The sequence below is a fragment of the Lissotriton vulgaris genome, unplaced genomic scaffold (assembly GCF_964263255.1).
Source record: "Lissotriton vulgaris unplaced genomic scaffold, aLisVul1.2 SCAFFOLD_1556, whole genome shotgun sequence".
Lineage (NCBI taxonomy): Eukaryota > Metazoa > Chordata > Amphibia > Caudata > Salamandridae > Lissotriton > Lissotriton vulgaris.
Window position 1 is genome coordinate 294,099 of NW_028250769.1, and position 17,999 is coordinate 312,097.

A 17,999-nucleotide genomic window follows, 5' to 3' on the forward strand; every position below is an offset into this window, starting at 1 on the left:
TTCTACTCAACATAGAAGACGGAAGAATCTCCCTTGTGGTCAAGGAGTGACCACCCTGTGCAAACAGGCACCATCCAGCCCTCGACCCTTGCTTTGTCGCAGTTCCCGCCGGAACTCGAGCGACAGAGATCGACGAGATCAAGCTTGCCTGCCTTCTCCCAGCCCGATCCACAGTCCCTGCAGAGCTGAGACCAGTGGAGGCGACCGGAAGCGTGGGGCACGCCATCTTGAAAAGGCCACGAGACGCTGACCGTGCAGCCCACGAGTGATCCTCGAAGCTGTGCACCGGGGTTTGAGAAGCCCCCACCCCGAGCTACACTTGCACCAAAGCTACCCCCTCCACACTCGACGAGTGCTGCGTGGGGCCCTTCTGCTTGTGGCGGCTCGACGCGTTGGCCCGGTCACTTGCCAGCTGGCTTGTGGCCCCTGTGCCGACGAAAACTGAAATACAACTTGCTTTTCTGGTTGCTCCAGATCTGCACCAGCTCCTGTGAAAAGGAGCCCCCACTCTGACCCTCCTGGTTCGAGTGATAAGCAATCTCCCGGTTCCGCGTGGATTGCTTTTGCCAAGTGCTGTTTGCTGCAATCTTGAAGCCGACAGTGCTGACGGCGAGAGCCTACGTGGGACAGATCGTGACCCGCTCCTGGACGTCGCAGATGCCCCAGAGCCCACGTGACAGCGGAGAGAAGCCTATCGACAACCACCTGATTGCGCCCGACATTGCCTGGTTCCGTCCTGGTTCCACCCTGGTCACTGCTGAGTGACCCAGACTCCGTCCCCTCTGCTTTCAGGTACTTTTCTACTTCGATCCACCCTTGGATCGCACCGGACACTTCTGCTTCACATCGCCTGCAGCTGCAACAGCTTCAAGCACCAAGAGCCTGCGTGTCAAAACCCGATGCCACTTCGACCCTGTGCACCCACGGCCTGTGGGTGAGGTAACATTGCAACGCCGGTGTTCCCACACTGGTACACACCTCTAGGGTCTGTGTCTAAAGTTTTGTTCCTCTAGGTTCAGCGGAAGTATCTTTTAACTCACTTTGTGTAACTTTTACGCACCATTGACATTGCATTGGTGCAAGCCGCACTTTCCGTGCTGCACCCGAGTTCCGTGGGCTACTCCCGACTTCAGCATTGCTAGTCCTGACTGCTCCCAGCGAATCTCTAGGCCCTAGGCCTAACCACTGTTCGATTGGTATCTCTTATACCACTTTTTTTAGTATATGGTTTAAGTGGCCACCGGCCCTTATCCAAAATTGTGCAACTTTGTATGTTATACTGTGCTTTTGATTTAACGCTTGTGCCCCTTTCCTCATAAAGAGTACTGGGGAGTAATTTAGAAATAAATACATATATTTTTATAATATATACTTGTGTGGTGTCCTTTCATTTGATTACAGGATTGTATGTGGTAAAACAGCTCGCTTAACACGACCTCTTAAGTTAAGCCTTTAAGGCTGCTTAGTCCATGCTACCACTAGGATAGCTTGTCTAACAAGGTTGACTTACAACCAGACATCTTTGGGGTTTGTTTGGACTGATACCAAGTGGTTCCAGAATTGGAAACACTACATATCAGGCCAACTTCTCACACTTGGTAACAAATCAATCCTTCAATCTTTATTTCTTATATCTTAACAAGCTGGTTTTTACACCAAGCACTGCCAATGTCAGAATTTCTTGCACTTTCTAAAACTTTACTGTGCTAAATGTTTAGAAAATTGCATTTCTTTGCCAATTATAGTGTCTTCAGTGGCTCGTTTTTTATTCCATTTTCACAAACTGTACTGCAAATGTTGCAAATATTCAATCAGAAATGTAAATCTAATAATTTCATTTCTGCAGAAAAGTAAGATGGCTTTTCACAGTTTAACAAAAATATTTTCTAATTATAAGAACCTTTTGGGAATTTGCTGAAGTTCAGTTTTGTATACAGGTAAAAAAATCCTGCTAACAGGCACACTTTTGTAAAATGATACCTCGTTGAATAGCAACATACCGGAGTGAATCCGCATCATCTATGATCCCCTTAATGCCAGGAAAATGTGGGTGTATCCCGGGGACCAGTGCAGATTAGAACCCTCAAGTATTACTAAGCAAACCATTTATCCCTCTCAGGATTAAAAAACCTTCACACTTCCACTTGCTGACTAACCATAAACTGGATCAGAGCTTCCCGGGCTGGTCGCATACTGTTGTTGGGTTGCTATGATCCCCATGACACATTGTTCAGGGTTCTTCAGCATAGATCTATGACCCATATTTTATTAGATAAATGTATTCCTTAAGCAGAAGCATGTTTAAATACTCTGTGCTGTAGTACCTCCATGTCAGAGTTAGCCATGTAAACAAATGGTTAACCATTCACCAGACATTTTTTTTTTTTGTAAATCTGTTTATTGCACAGGAAAGCAATCCAATCATTACATACAAATGTGACAATGCAAATATAGAGAGGCACTGTTCGGTTAAACAAACGAGAATTGAGTATATCACAGTGGGATTGCAAACTATCTGAATGACTCATTACGATGGTACATTTTTGCTTTTTTAACAAAACGAGAAAGAAAAAGGGAAATCATATGATAACTGAACAAAAAGCGGTCATCCACGTACAAAGAATGATACAAGACGATAATGTTGCAAGCCCAATCAAGCAGGTCAGTCAGCACAAAATTCAGATTTTTCCACAGCATGGCACATTGAGAATGGAACATCAAAACTTTCAGATACAGGCCGGTCATCTGTCAAAACTCCACAAAGGTAATTTCGGAACCCCACAGTGAGAAAGGTAACACCCAATGCGGTCTCAGGGAACATTCAGCAAGTGACTTGGGCGGCCAGTTCCGTGGCTTAGCAATGTCAGTCATGCATGTACCAAGTGATAAATAGCGCTTAAGGTAGCTCCCGAGTGGTAGTGTGGCTTTTCCTATCCCACCCCCGCAGGGACAAAGGAGTTGACAGATTGGAATTGTGTCTCCTGAGCTAGCTTCGCAATATATTTCCGGTATGGCCCCCATATATCTAGCGGTCTGAAGGCGATAGGAACAGTCTCGGAGTACTCAGCGCAATTAACATTACAGTAAGCCATACTACGGAGCCAAGCGTGGACCGTTGGAGCGCGCCTAGCACACCAGAGCAGCGCCACTTCACGTTTAGCTAAAAGGAGGCCAATGGACGCCAGTTTTCGAAGCGGGCGCGGGAAGTTAGCGACGTAACCAAGCAGCGCAATTTCAGGGATGGGTTGCAGGTGCATGCCAAGTATTTCCCCCAAAACCTGGTGTACTTGCAGCCAGTAGGTGTGCAATTTCTGACAAGTCCAGGAAAGATGGGCAAAATCAGCCTGCGGGCCTTTGCATTTAGGGCAAGTGTGTGGTCTGCTGGGGTCAATTCTATGGGCAAGTGCGGGAGTGTGGTACGCCCGCATCTGGAACTTAAAATGTATAAGTTTATGTCTGGTGTTAATGGACACATCTCTTGTGGTGGCACAACATGCAGCCCATTGATCATCCGTGATTTAGGTACCCAGGTCGCCCTCCCAATCAGCGCGCACCTTAGAGTCAAGTGAGGGAACTGAGGCCAGGCACAGCTTATATAACTTAGATACGACATGCGCCCCTGTTTGGTTCTGTATTATGAATGTGAGCGCCGGGGTGTCATCAGGAGGGAGCGGGAACGTGGAGAATTCAGCCCTGAGCATTGAGCGAAGTCTAGTCAGCGTGAATGAGTCCATAAAAGTCCTGTCCGTGAAGCGGTGATCTTCTGTAAGGGAAAAGGCATGGCCGTCCGGGAAAAGGTCCCCGACAGTGTGTAGTTGATATTTGGATAGCGTGCGCTGCACCACCGATTCGCCTGTGATGGGGAGCCAGTGGGGGTTGGGCAACAGCAGTTCAGTCGAGTATAGTTTCTCGAGGAGTAAGAGACGTCGAATTTTGTCCCAAGCCCAACAAGTAGTGGACAAAGGCTGTATGTCTTGCGGGTCTCGGGGGAGTCCCCTAGGAAGGACGGAAGAGAGGGCCACAGGGAGCGCCAAGTCAGCCTCTGGTCTCAAATGAGGAATCCTGGCATCCGGGTGAAACCAAGGGTATGCGTACGACCTTTGTACGACCAAGTAATACAGAAAGAAGTCTGGTACTCCGAAGCCGCCCTGTTCGTAAGGGAGTGTTAATATTCGCCAGGCCACATGTGGGTTCTTGCCTCTCCATATCAGACGCAGAAGTGAGGAGCGAAGTTGGGAAAAAAAAATCTTGGTGAGGGGGATCAGAATATTGTTAAATAAATACAAGAACCGGGGGAGGACTATCATTTTAATAATGGCAATCTGACCAGCCATGGACAGCAGGGAGGCGAATCCAGCGCTCCGTATTGTCTTCCAAAAAATCAAGGGCGTGGCCGTAATTCAATCTGAAAATAGATACCGTGTCAAGGTGAACGTGTACACCCAAATATTTCATGGAGTCAGTGCTCCATTCAAGAGGGAACGAGCAGGACCACTGCACGGTGGAGGGGGTGAGCGGGAAAATTACTGACTTATGCCAATTTATTTTAAGGCCCGAGTAGTCTCCAAAGTGGGAAATCTCAATCAATAAAGGCTTCAGGTTGGACTGGGGAGTCTGAACATACAAAACAGTGTCATCGGCATATAACGAGACCAGCAGTGGTCCGGTGCGAAACTGGAGCCCACGGTGGAGATGTTTCTCTTGGAAGTGTCGCACCAGGGGGTCCATCGCAATGATGAACAGGAGCGGGGATAGTGGACACCCCTGGCGGGTGCCACGTGAAAGTGTGAAGCTGTCAGTAATGGTGCCGTTTAGTCGTATCCGGGCGGTGGGAGCCGAATACAACAACTCCACAGTCGCTACAAACATAGCAGGCACCCCCATTCTCCTCATAATTGACAAAAAAAAGGGCCATTCCAGGGTGTCGAACGCTTTCTCCACGTCCAGGAACACTGCTGCAGCCGGTGTGGAGGGCTCTATTCTGTGTAAAACGGAAAACAGTGTCCGAAGGTTTAGAGAAGTGGATCGGTGTGGTACAAATCCGGACTGAGCCGGCGAAATTATAGTTTCCACTAGAAGCGCTAAACGAATTGCAAGGACTTTGGCCAGAATTTTGTAGTCCAAGTTTAAGAGGGATAGGGGTCTGTAGGAGCTGCACAACGAGAGGTCACTGCCTTGCTTGGGTAGTAAAACAATAACCGCTTCCCGGACCGTAGGTGGAAGAATGTCCGCCTCAAGTGCCTCCGAGTATACCTCGACAAGTTTCTGGACAAGTTCCTCCTTGTATTCCTTATAAAAGTCGGCTGTGCAGCCGTCAAGGCCAAGAGCAGAAGAGCTCCGCAAGGAGTCAATTGCCTCAATTATAAAATCCGGTGTAATGGGCATGGCCAAAAACTCCTGAAAGTTTTTCTCTAGGTACCCCATGGCTATTTCATTCAAATACGGTCCCGGGTGGAGATGTTCCCCGTGAGCGTGGAAGTGTAAAGGGTTTTGTAATATGATAGAAAGGTGTTGGATATATCGGGAGTGGAGTGTTGTCGTGTACCCCGGGCGTCAATCACCTCGATAATGTAAGCAGCTTGGTAAGGCGGTCGAAGCATTTGCGCTAAGAGTTTGCCTGGCCTGTCACCGTCGCCATACTGCCGCGCAGTGTAGTATTTACCCATGAACTTCAGCTCTCTATCTGCTGTGTCCCGAAATTCTAAAAGTAGCTCAAGGCGTTTAGCCTCACGATCCACCGATGGATCATCAAGTATCTCCTTCTCTATCGTAGTGATGTCTGTTTCAATGCGGGTCAAGGTGGAGCGAATCTCGCGCAGGGACCCTACTCGTTTGGTGATGCAAACCCCACGTAATGTAGCTTTAAAGCCTTCCCATAGCGTGGACCCGGAGGTAACAGAGCCTGTGTTTATGTCGAAGTAGTCGTCAATGGCGGTGCGTATGTCCTCTTTAAAAGTCGGATCTAGCAGAGCCCTACCAGGAAATCGCCATTGTCGTTTGTACCGCCCCAGTCTGGGGACCGCTAGAGTCAAAACAATGGGAGAGTGGTGTGACAGGGTGCGAGGTAGCGTGGAAAGGCCATCCACCCATCCCGCAATACCCGGGGAGAGGAGCCAATAATCAATTCTAGTGCTTGTATTGTGGAAGCCAGAGTGATGCGTGTAAGCAGGTGTGTGGTGGTGCAGTCTAGCCTCTATGTCCACTAGGGAAAAGTGGGAGCAGATTTCCGCCAGTACTGCGCGGGACTTTGGTTTGCAGTCAGGAGAGGGAGAAGTGCTGTCCCTATCAGAATTCATCAATATGTTAGTCTTCCCCCAAACCAACAAATCAATGTCGGAGTGAAGCAGCGTCATCTGCAGGTCCTGGAAAAAGGCAGGGGAATCCACGTTGGGGCCGTAGACTCCCTCAGTGCGATCTTGTATCCAAACAGCACTCCCATAATAAGCGCATATCTGCCCTCCTCATCAGTTTTGCTGCTGGTCATTACAAACGGGACACGTTTATGCACAAGTATCGCTGCACCTCAAGCATATCTACTATAGCAGGAAAACACTTTATGCGACCCCCACCCTCTGGCCACCAAGGCCACGTCCGGCTGCACCAAATGAGTCTCTTGCAGAAAGAGGACATCCACCCCATGTCGCGCCGCATAAGCTAGCACCTGTTTGCGTTTCCTTGTGGTGTTTAAACCACGCACGTTCCAAGAGATCAAAGTCAGTCTGGACGGCCCAGACTGTAGACCTATCCTGGCCATACCTCCACAGTTAAGATATTCTGCAACAAGTGTGCATACGACAGTTTGCTCCAACGATACCCGCAGCTAAGCTCTAACATACATGACCACAGAAACAAAACATATCCCATCCCCCACCCACCTCCCAGCCTCCCAGAATCCCACGAGAGGCAATCCCCGGACCATAGCTGAGCAGTAGTGCAAAGTATAAAAGTTAATAACCATTCAAAGAAATAGTATAACTGCAAACAAAAATGTGATAAAGCCCCAGAAAAAAGAAACAACATGGCCCGCGCCATCAGGGGTAGCAACGCTACTCCAGGCGGGCTTCCCAACAAGTGGTTTCCAAACCGGAGACCAGTCAATAATCGTTGGAAGGGTGCAACAGAAATCAATGCTGAGCGGTCAGCCCTGGCCAGTTTCAGCAAAAAGGTCAGCGCTGGCTTGTGTGTCATTTAGGTGGAGTGTTCGGTGGTGAACTGGTAGCTGCCGATGAGCCCTGTTTTTTGTAGTCATGGCAGAAATCTTGCGCTTCCGTGGGAGAGTCAAAAATACGGAATCTGCCGTTCACATCCACCTTCAACCTAGCTGGGTATAGCATACCATATTTCAGGCCTAAGTTCCGGAGGGTGGATTTAACTCTGTTATATTTGCGACGTGCCTCTTGGACCATCAGTGTGAAATCAGGGAAAAAGGACAGCTTACTGCCCTGCCATTGTATTTCTCCAGCCTCGCGTGCCGCACGCAGCACAGCGTCGCGGTCGCGGAAGTTCATGATTCTGGCGATAATGGGTCGTGGTAGTTGGCCTGGGCGAGGTTTAGGCCCCAGAGACCTATGTGCACGCTCAACTACAAAGCCCGCTGTGAAGGTGTCTCTGCCAAATAGCTCGATCAGAAGAGTTTCAACAAAGGTGTCGAACCGACCCGTGGCCGTCGTCTCCACCACACCAAGAATACGAATGTTATTGCGCCGGCTACTCGCTTCCAAGTCCTCGTTTTTGATGGCCACGTCTTTAAGTATTTTCTCAACCCGCTCCAGTCTCTTAAGCGATTTTGATGCGCCATCTTCTATGTCTGATATCCGTGATTCAGCCACATCGAGTCTTCTGTCATGGGCCTGCACCTTGGAGCCCATGTCTGCTAGCTTTTGCTCCAGACTGTCGAAGCGGGTGTCTAGCGCCTTGAAGCTGGCGCGCATTTCACCCATCATGGTGGCGACCATAGCCGTCGCGTCCCTCAAGTCAGTAGAGCTGGAGGCCCCGGCCGCCGAACCAGGTGGGGGGTCCGTAGCAAGAAGGTGGGTCTTGTCGAAGCTAAGTTTCCGCTGGTTAGGATCTCTCTTCCCCATCTCCACGGTAGCCCGGAGGGCGTAGTTGAGTCGGGAGAGGCGGCGAGGGTAGCTCGGCAATAGGAGAGAGCGGCAGAATAACACCAAGCTCCAGACAGTTCCAGAAAGTACCACCAACAGTAGGGTCTCAGCGACCGAATTGTGCACGGTCCAGGTGAATGAGGACCAGGTCAGCCTCAGCAGGGCACTAGCTCCAAGGTCTGGTTAAAAGTACAGAATGCACCTTCAGTATGTAGTGGAGCGGGGAGCGGCCCTCTCCCGTCGCCCAGAGCAGGAGGAATGGAGGGGTTGAAGGGCCCCACGAGTGCTTCTGAGGTGGGGCCGCCGAAATCGCCTAGCGGCGCCCCCGGCCGCCCAACTGCCGAGCTTGCACACCCCCGCCGTACCCCCGCGAGAGTCCCCGCCCGCCACCCAGCATCCGGCCCAGGCCCGCAAATCGAGGCCCCGGTCACTGTACCGCCCAGGCCCATGGGCCGAGACCGCACCGGGAACCAGCAGCACCCACCCGGGAGCCCGAAGCGGACGGGCAGCGCGCAAGAAACCCCGCAGGAAACGCTTGTGGGGTCGAAGGCCCGGCGACCAGGCCCGCGCGGCACTCGCCAGCGATCCGGCACAGTGAGAGAAGATGTCGCCAGGGTCCGAAGGCCCCGCTTCTCCTCCGCCGTGCACTCTCCGCAGGCCGCTCCCGCGTTCTCCCAATTCACCCAGATGATCGGGCGACATCAGTGTTCGGATCCGCAAGGATGTGGGGAGCAAGAGCGGCGGTTTACATCCCAGCCGCCGCCGTCAGGAGCCCGCGTGGAGGAGCTTCACGGAAAGGCAGCCATTCCGATCGCCGCCGTGGCCACGCCCCCTCATAACCATTCACCAGACACTTAACTGAATCTGTCGTAAACCTGGGATGTGCCTGGGCACCTGTCTGCCTCTTCCACCACACATCACCGTCTGATTTCCTGTGCTAATGCTCTGTCTCTGTTGCCAATAATAACAGGTGGCACACTAATGATGCAGACATGGCATATTAGCTACCCTCCTCTACAGCTTTCAAATGCATGCCTTTTCTGCTGACTGAGAGTGCAGACATTGCTATGGGCCATTGTCAACTTAGAAACCTTTGGATCTTGTATTGTTGGCTAAGGGAATAGCAAACTGTGTACAACCATTGAAAAGACAAGAACACATTGTACTTCAGTGGTTTAAAACTTGAAGTGGTTGTTGTGCTCAACATGTATTTTTTGCCATTGAATAGCCTCCAATACCAAGTCCCAGATTCATCCAGTCGTTTTACATGTTTCATATCAACTTCTCTCACTTTTTCTAGTGTCATCAGCTGAACGGTAATACTTTGCAGCTGCCACCTTTTTCTTTCTTTGCTCTTCTCTGATGCTCTTCTGGTGGATTAGAGTTGCACGTTGCTTTGTTAATGTAACAAAGTATCACATGCTCTAAATATTACATGGTGATGGTCGTTTATGCTCTTCTGGTGTCCTTTATGCCATTCAGATTTGTTGTGTAATTCAGGAAGCACTGTATAGCTTAGCCAATGGCCCTCTACCACTCCTGGTAAATACTGTGGTCACGCAAAGCTTTGACCTAGGCGACTGTTGGAACATGACCCAGTGATATGGAGTCAGTGTCTAATTGTACTCCGCAGAATGCACTTAAATTTATCAGATCACTGAATGTTTGATGGACCACATTCTCACTCCTAAGGTGGTCTGGATGTTGTAGTCTGGTTTAGTTGAACCTTTTGGCCTAACTCATCTGATAGATGGAGGCACAAGGCTGGCTCCCTCCTGCTTGTGATTTAATCTTGACAGCACCTACTATATTCCTAATATTGTGCTCGGTTTCTGAAGGTTACACAGAGTTCCATGTATTTGCAGTTTCCTCCTGATGAGCCGTCTCATTCTGATGCAAGTTTAGAATGTGAGCAGCAAAATTGATGCAACATTAAAAGTTCCCTGACTCATTTGACAACCATTCCCTTTCTTGTTTTCACAGATATGGGACTTGGCCGATCCAGAAGCAAAAGGGTACTTAGACAAACAGGTAGATACAAGTATACAGCGTAAGTGGAGATACATATGTCTGATGGACCTTCATATTTTATCATTAAAACGTAAACACTGTTTGGTTCCACCACTCTAGTGTAACCGGGGGTCCTGACGGGTGTTCTGTGTGTAAAATATACGAGAAGTAGAATGATTATTGGTCTATTCTTTAAACAATAATATTGAAATATTACAACAGTCTAAAAGTGTCAAGGCCAACTCCTGCTTTTGTCAGTGCAATGTAGTACAATGAAAATGCCAAAGTCTGCTCCAAGGATACGTGGAACGTCCACCCAACGTTCCAAGGTTTAGAGATTGAATCCCAAAATAACAATACACACCAAATCTTATCCTGAGCAAATGTCCATTCCAAAGTAAATCCAGAAGTCTGTAGTTATGGTAATTTCTTTGTTTTATTCCAAGCGCCAGAATTTCTAATAGGTAATATCACAGCCAGTCACAACAGAATGCAGGCAACACATGTTTCGTCTCGTGGATCATTTCCAACGACTTCATTAGGGCTAATAAGTCGTAATCAAGTTCAGTCCTCAGTAGTAAAACAGATTTTGGCAAGCACTAATATATCTCAGTATTTAGTTAGATGCTGAGCTACCACGAGGAGCACTCTCTCCATTGTTTGCAGATACATGAATTACTGACTGTTGGATTGAAAGATAATTAGTGATTAAGTACCAACCCTCCTACAGCTTGTGTCTTGGTTATGGAGTGCAATTGCAGATTTGGAAGTACATGTGATGAGAATTGGATGTCAGTGGGCGCTGGGGAGCATTCTTTCCTACAGCATGCTTCTCTGGGCTTTTTTTTCTCATTTCTTAATTTGCCATTCACTTGAAGTGATATGGTAATCAGCCAGCAGTTTACTTTGGTATGTATTACATCATCAAACGTTTATAGCTCGATGCGCTACATTGCGCTGGTGCATAATTGCACTGGAAAGAGAGAAGTTGGAAAATATGTGGGTTTTTATGGGCTGTCCTAAACAGGAGGTTGTCCGTACATCTCTTCATAAAAGGTTCAGGCATACTGAGAGGCTGCAAGTTGGAAAGCGGCCTCCTCTTGAGGAAAGCTAGCATCTGCCAGTGTTGCTGAACTGGATGGTGAGTTTGGGAAATTCAGAGTCCTAAATGAGGCCTATGCCTAGAGACCCTCAAAGGGCAAAGGGCTATTTATAAGTCAGTTGCAGATTCTCTCAATGTCCCTATTTGTAATCCACCAAATCCTTTTTTTCCTAGGGTAAACCCAGTTTAGGTGTTGCTATTTTCCTTTCCCAGTGTTGTTTCCAGAATACATCTAACCTAAAGATGGCACCTCTAAGATCTTATTGGGCCATGGGGCTTTCAGAGCACCAGATAAACAGAAACACACCAGTTACAGATGAAAACATTTCTAATGCTTACTATAGAATTAATTTTGTCTAAAGATAATTTCTTATATAAAAGCTCAGCAAATGTATTCAGCACATGCTTCTGATTTTGTTGATTTTCATTGATGACAAATTGCATTTTTCACCCAAAAAAGACAGTGCGCTAGGGAAATGATCCATCTAAAAACCATACGTTTCAAACCATGCTGCGACGGCAGGAATGCGATAAATAGTCTTTGATAAACCAAAGGCAACCCAGGAGCAAGAGGTGATGCTATATATTGCTCAGCTCACAAAGTGAGGTAGGTTGCGCTTAAGACAGCAGACCTGTTCCTGCTCCAAGTCGCTGGACTGCTCTAGGACCCAGTCTGGCTTCAGGTCTCCCATCTTCCTTTTTCCAGTCGTTGGGCGAGGGTTGTGGTCTGGTGTGGCAAACGTCAAGTTGACCCTCTGCAATCCAAACTTTCAGATCTTTTGGTATTTGTTCTGTCTATGACATAGCAAGGCTTTGCAGTTAGAACTGTTAAATGTTATTTGTCAGCCCTTTTTGCCATCCTACATTTGGTTGATTAACTTTCTTTGTTCAAGTCACCAGTTGTGTTATCTTTTTTGAGGGTCTCACATGCATGTTTTTCCCTGCACATTTCGTTATGACTCTGTGGTGCCTTAATGTGATGCTTACATTTCAACGTACACGCCTTTCGAGCCCATGCAACAACCCAAATGTACTGACCATCAAGATGGTATTTCTCATTTATATTAGTTTTCTGTGGCATGTCAGCGAGCTCCAAGCGCTGTCAGTGCAACCTCTATACACCACTGTTTTGCTGGATACTTGCTACCGCAGACTCACACTTCCTTTTTGCAGAAATATATTTAGCCCTTTCATTCGGGCCAGTCCATTGCTCTCCCTGCCTTTTTCGCTCCAATTCGCCTCTCTAAGGTGCAGGAGCGGCTTCATCTTCTGGACCAATTAGAACTGTTTTTACATCAAGTGCACAAAAGAGCACCAGATGAATGAACAGCCATCACTACCATAGGTGGATCAAGGTCTACTAAGAGTCCGATGGTGCCACCTGCTGGCTCACAGGAGCAATTGCTACGATACTTTCCTAATCCAGTCTGGCAGCTGCGGAAATTCAAAAGATGAGGAATCTGCAGTTAGATAGAGTATACACCAGAAAGAGCTTATGGAAGCTAAGGAACTTGTTTGTTTGTTCTAGTTATTTTTTTAGGGTTGCATTTGGCATTCACAGCTCTGTAATTTAATGTCTCCGATCATGAACTTGTCAGGCACCAGTGTGATGATGAAGGAGGATTCTGAAAAAGGAACTGACAAAGATCACCTGCAGACATTGAGTGTTGGTTAGGATTAGGCAGGCTTCTCACTGCCTCTGGCTTCAGGAAACAGCATATTGTGGTACTTCAGGGACACCGGTTAGTCTGCGGGAATAGTATCTTTGTCCGCCTCTATGGAAGAGGCGAGAGACAGAAGGGGAAACAAAGGAGAACATCCTATCATAACAATAGACTTGTCAACCATATTGATTTAGGATTTAGGCTACTGCTTTTCAGGCCAAACTACATCACACAGATTCCTCTGGGTCATCTTACTGCTTTTTTGGAAGCTGCAGAAGAGGGGAATCCAACTCCCGAAGCAAGAAAAATAGTTACGAGCAAGTCCCCCAGTGCTGCATACTTTGTGGCTGCTACTGGAATTACTGACTGACATCACTACACTGCAGAGGCATGTTTTCAAATGAAGAGCTGTGTTTTCACTTCATCTTACTAATTCTCTTCTTTCACCAGGGGATGTGAACCCTATCAGCTACCTGTGATATCATGGCTCCTACGATGTCTGTTTCTAAAGGCACAGACATGAGAAGGGTGTTGGAGAAACCAGTCTCTTGGCATGCCTCCTTTCAGCTGGAGAGCTCTGTCTATCATCCTTTCCAAACTCCTAACAATACATAACACTCTGTACAGGTTGTTCTCAGTAAATATGAAAAAATGTGTTCAACTCTTATAACAATTACTCCCACCTTGAGCCAATCTCCCTCTAAGTTTGGGTATCTGTCAGTTGGAAGCAGTGCTTTCTGGGTCTGGTACACTGCATTGAAGTACACTCAGAAAGTCAATTTTAGGCACACCATATGTAAGAAGAGAGGAGGAATTAAAATACAACTACACTATCTGGTGCCACAACCCAACTTGAATAGTCCTTTTTTGGTGCATAGGACTAACAAAAGTAAGAAGAAATGCAAAAGGGAGAAGAGAGGCAAATGCTGACTTGGGTCTCACGTTGCTGCTATTCTGCATCCCCTTGGACTCCTACTTTTTCAGCGGTGCCCTCTACAGTGCCAAAGGTTTTCCCCAGCATTTCATCTCTACCCCTAAACTCTGCGGGTCCATAATTTCAGTGGACAATTGGTCGATCTCATTTCCCATCTTTTTCATTTCAGCTGTACTTTAGATCTCAGCTGAGCAGAAATGCTCTTTCTTGCTAGTCTGTTCCCTATAATCTAAACTCAGCTCCTCATTCTGAGCTATTAGTATTCATTATAAATATTTAGGGGTATATAATACACTTCGCCCTGTCTATATAGGAAATCAATATGCCAGGTCTTTTGTTTTAAGTACTACACAGATTGTGCGATGAGGACTATTTTAAAAAGTACTCACACACAAGTACGGCCTGGCTTTAACTATATGACTGACTCACTGACGGTACTTGTAAAGCGCACTACTGCCGAGGCGTCTTGGCGCTGTGGTAAAGATAAGCTAAGATATAAAACACATACTTTAGTGTTGGCAAAAGAGCCATGTTTTGATTTTTTTCCTGAATGCCAATCTGTGAGGTAATCTTCTCAAATGTACTAGTAGCGTGTTCCAGAGTTTGGGTGCTAGAAAGGAGAACCGCTTTCCTCCGCAACATCCTCTTTTTATCTTTGGGATTTGTACAAGGCCAAGAGTGGATGACCTTAGAGTCCGGGGAGGAGAGTAATGTGAGAACAGAGCTTGCACATCCTGGGCCCCAGTTCCAAACAGAGCTTTGTGCACCAGGCAGAGTGATTTATTTATTTGAATTCAATGCGTTTTCGTACCGGAAGCCAGTGGAGATTTTTTATCGCTTTCGATGTCGGCTGATGCTTAGGCAATCCCAGCAAGACTCTGGCTGCCGCATTCTGGATAGACTGACTTTTGTCCAATTGGGAAACACCCATTCCCAGATAGAGGGCATTACAATAGTCAATTCTGGTAAAAACGGTGACTACAACCACTGTTTTCCTTAGGGAGAAAGGAATATAAGGGAGAATCTTTCTCAAGCCCCTTAAAGTGAAGAAGTATGCGGACGAAACCTGATTGATCTGCGACGCCCAGGTGAGATTTTTATCAAACATAACTCCCGAATTCCTGGCCTTTATGACTGGCACTGGGCAGGTGCCAGCAGTACTAGGCCACCACAGCTGATTCCAGATAGAATCTTTCGCACCAAACTCCAAGATTTCCGTTTTTGCGGCGTTCAACTTCAAGAAGTTTGAACGCATTCAGGTCATCAGAGCTGAGGTACATTTACAGAAGTCAGCTGCTCTAGTATCTGCAGACTCAGTTACAGAAACTATGAGCTGAGTATCATCGGCGTAGGACACCAATGTAAAGCCATAGTTCTTCACCAGTCTAGTCAGAGGGGCTACGTAAATGTTAAAGAGTGTTGGTGACAAGGCCAAACCTTGAGGGACTCCACCAGGAAGGGAGGATTCCTCCGATCGGTATCCATCCCAAGAGATCATTTGTTTTCTAGATGATAGAAAGGATGATAGGAGGGAGAGAGCTGTACCGCTGATACCTGCATCCTGTAGCCTTTGATTTAATACCGTATGGTTTACTGTATCACAGGCTGCTGTTAGATCGATCAGGACCAGTACCGCTCTTCCCTCTTCATCAATCACCTTACGGATCTCCTCTGTTGCCATGATCAACACTGTCTCCGTAGAGTGTTTTGAATGGAAATCGTGTTGCGAGGTATCTAAGATGTTATTGGTTTCCAGAAATGATGTTAGTTCCAGATTTATTACTTTCTCCAACACTTTGGCAGCAAAAGGTAAACAGGAAATAGGATGATAGTCAAGTGGATCCAACTTAGGCTTTTTTAAAGGGGACGAATACATGCTTTCTTCCATGCTTCGGGAAAGACTCCTACAGACAAATTTTATTTATTACTGGGGATAGGGATACACTGATCTCCTCTGGGGCCAATTGTAGTATATATGATGGGCAGGGATCCAGTGGGGAGCCAGATTTAATGTTTAGCACCAATTCCGCTACCTTTTCTTCTGTAATTAGTGGAAAGGATAGCAAACCTTAATGGCCTACCCTAAATTCAGATTGAGCTAGGGCTTCTGCTCCTGTGTTATTTGTTGATTTTTCCAGACTGTCGTATACAGATTGCACCTTGCTTTGGAAAAAAGCCTCTAATTTGTCCACAAATTTTTGATCAGGTGTAAACATTGCATCACGCGGGCATTTCAGCGGAGCAGTGACTGTTTAAAATAATTCTTTTGAGGAGTTAGCGGCTTTTTGGATTTTAGTAGTATAGTAAATAGCTGTTCGAGGCATATGGGCTGCAGATGGTACATTATGAATAGATCGCCATCTGGTGTTGGGCTCGGATGATTGCACTTTGTTTTTCTCTTGGAGAGTCTTTTGTCTCTTGGTGACTCCTCCCTTGGTTGGTAGTGCGCATGGGCATCGGCTCCATCCTTAGATTGTTTTTTTCCGCCATCGGGTTCGGATGAAGATCGAGACGCTCCAGATCAACTTCACAAGAAAGTGATTTTCGGCGCGTATTCCCTTTCCAATTCGACGGTATTGTTATTCGAACGCGTTCATTTCCATTCCGACGCGTTACAAATTCAAAATAGAAGAGAAAAACTTGAATCTACGTCGAAGAACAGGAGGCCTTTCTCGACGCAGTCAAGCCCGGAGTCCATGGAAAGGACTCCATTCAAAAAATGTCCAACGTGTGGTGCTAAGTTCCCACACAAGGACCTACACGAGGTGTGCAACCTCTGTCTATCGCCTGAACACGAATCCAGGGACTGCGAAGCCTGCGCAGCATTCTCCTCCAAGCTAACGATTAGAAATCGTCGAGCTCGAAGACACGAGGTTTCCAGAATGCAGGCGGAAGTGATCCCGGAGCTGTTCGGAGACGAACAAATCGAGGAAGAAGAGGACCAGTCGGGGTCGGAAGGGGACCAGTCGGAGGTTGAAGAACTCATCGAGCAACAAACCGTGAGTGACGACGTCCCCTTACCGAAAAACCGACCCCCGTGCGGTAACGACCCCGCCCTCGGGCCCGGTCAAACCGCTGAAAAAAGTTTCCGACGCCCCGCCCTCGGGCCCGGCAACGAAACCGAAACTGAAACCGAAACACTCGGACTCCCACCCTGTCGGATCCGAGAAAAGGGCGACATCGACTTCGGCACCGAGGCTACATACAAAGGAGAGCTCGGGATCGAAACATTCCATGTCGAAACATAAATATGACTTATCGCCCAAGAGACACTCGATACCAAGAAAGTCGGAATCGAGCAAACATTCGGTGTCGAAAACAACAAGATCTGACGATCGAAAACAAAAGCACCTCTCGGAACCAGGACCCTCGGTACCGATTCAGGAGCAACAGACAGATCCCAAACAAAAGATCTTGTTTATTGATCCACAAACTGGGAAAGTGGTCACAAAGAAGAGAAAGAGTGAACAGTCAGAAGATAAACCTCTTCCTTCAAAAAAGAGAACAATGGGGACGAATATAACTCCTCCTGCTTCTCCTCGTCCTAGAGTAACACCCTCTTCTCCTATTCCTCACAATAGGCCAAATATTCCTACACCTTCCACACCAAGACCAGCTACACCTCAGTCAGATGTAGACAGTGAGCTAGGGGAGGGAGAACCTCAAGGGGATGACGAAACTATCCCAGATGAGGAGGATCCATGGGAAAATTATGATGTAGGGTCAGATGAGGACAACGACCCAGAGCTATATCCCTCAAAGCCTTCACCACCTGATGATAACACAGGTTTTGTGCAGCTCATTAATAGGGCAGCAAAATACCATAAGGTAGATATACATACAGAACCTCAAATAGAGGATTTCTTGTTAGAGACTCTACCTAATGCACAGAGAACATCAGGTACTCTTCCTATGTTGAAAGGTCTTCTTACTCACACAGATGAGATATTCGAAAACCCAGTGAGAGCCAGGGTGTTAAACCCAAGAATTGATAAAAAATACAAAGCGGCCCCAAAGGACCCAATATTTATTAGAGGGCATGTACCGCTAGACTCGCTGGTGGTCTCAAACGCTCGTAAAAGAGCAAACTCATTATCTACAGGAGAGGCTCCTCCACCAGATAAAGAGTCAAAGTTAATAGATGCATCAGGTAAAAGAGTAGCATCACAGGCAGCGAATAGCTGGCG

General features: G+C 47.2%; 1 protein-coding gene across 4 annotated transcripts in view; it reads left to right on the top strand.

The window, feature by feature from the left end:
• The window catches only part of LOC147663126 (epidermal growth factor receptor substrate 15-like 1), a 326,980-nt gene that overhangs the window by 76,926 nt on the left and 232,055 nt on the right, over nt 1-17,999 (top strand). For all 4 annotated transcript variants that reach the window (XM_086950659.1, XM_086950660.1, XM_086950657.1 and 1 more), the window contains exon 4: nt 10,086-10,133. In XM_086950659.1, the coding sequence (XP_086806785.1) occupies nt 10,086-10,133 (48 nt within the window). The remainder of the gene's footprint in view (nt 1-10,085; nt 10,134-17,999) is intronic.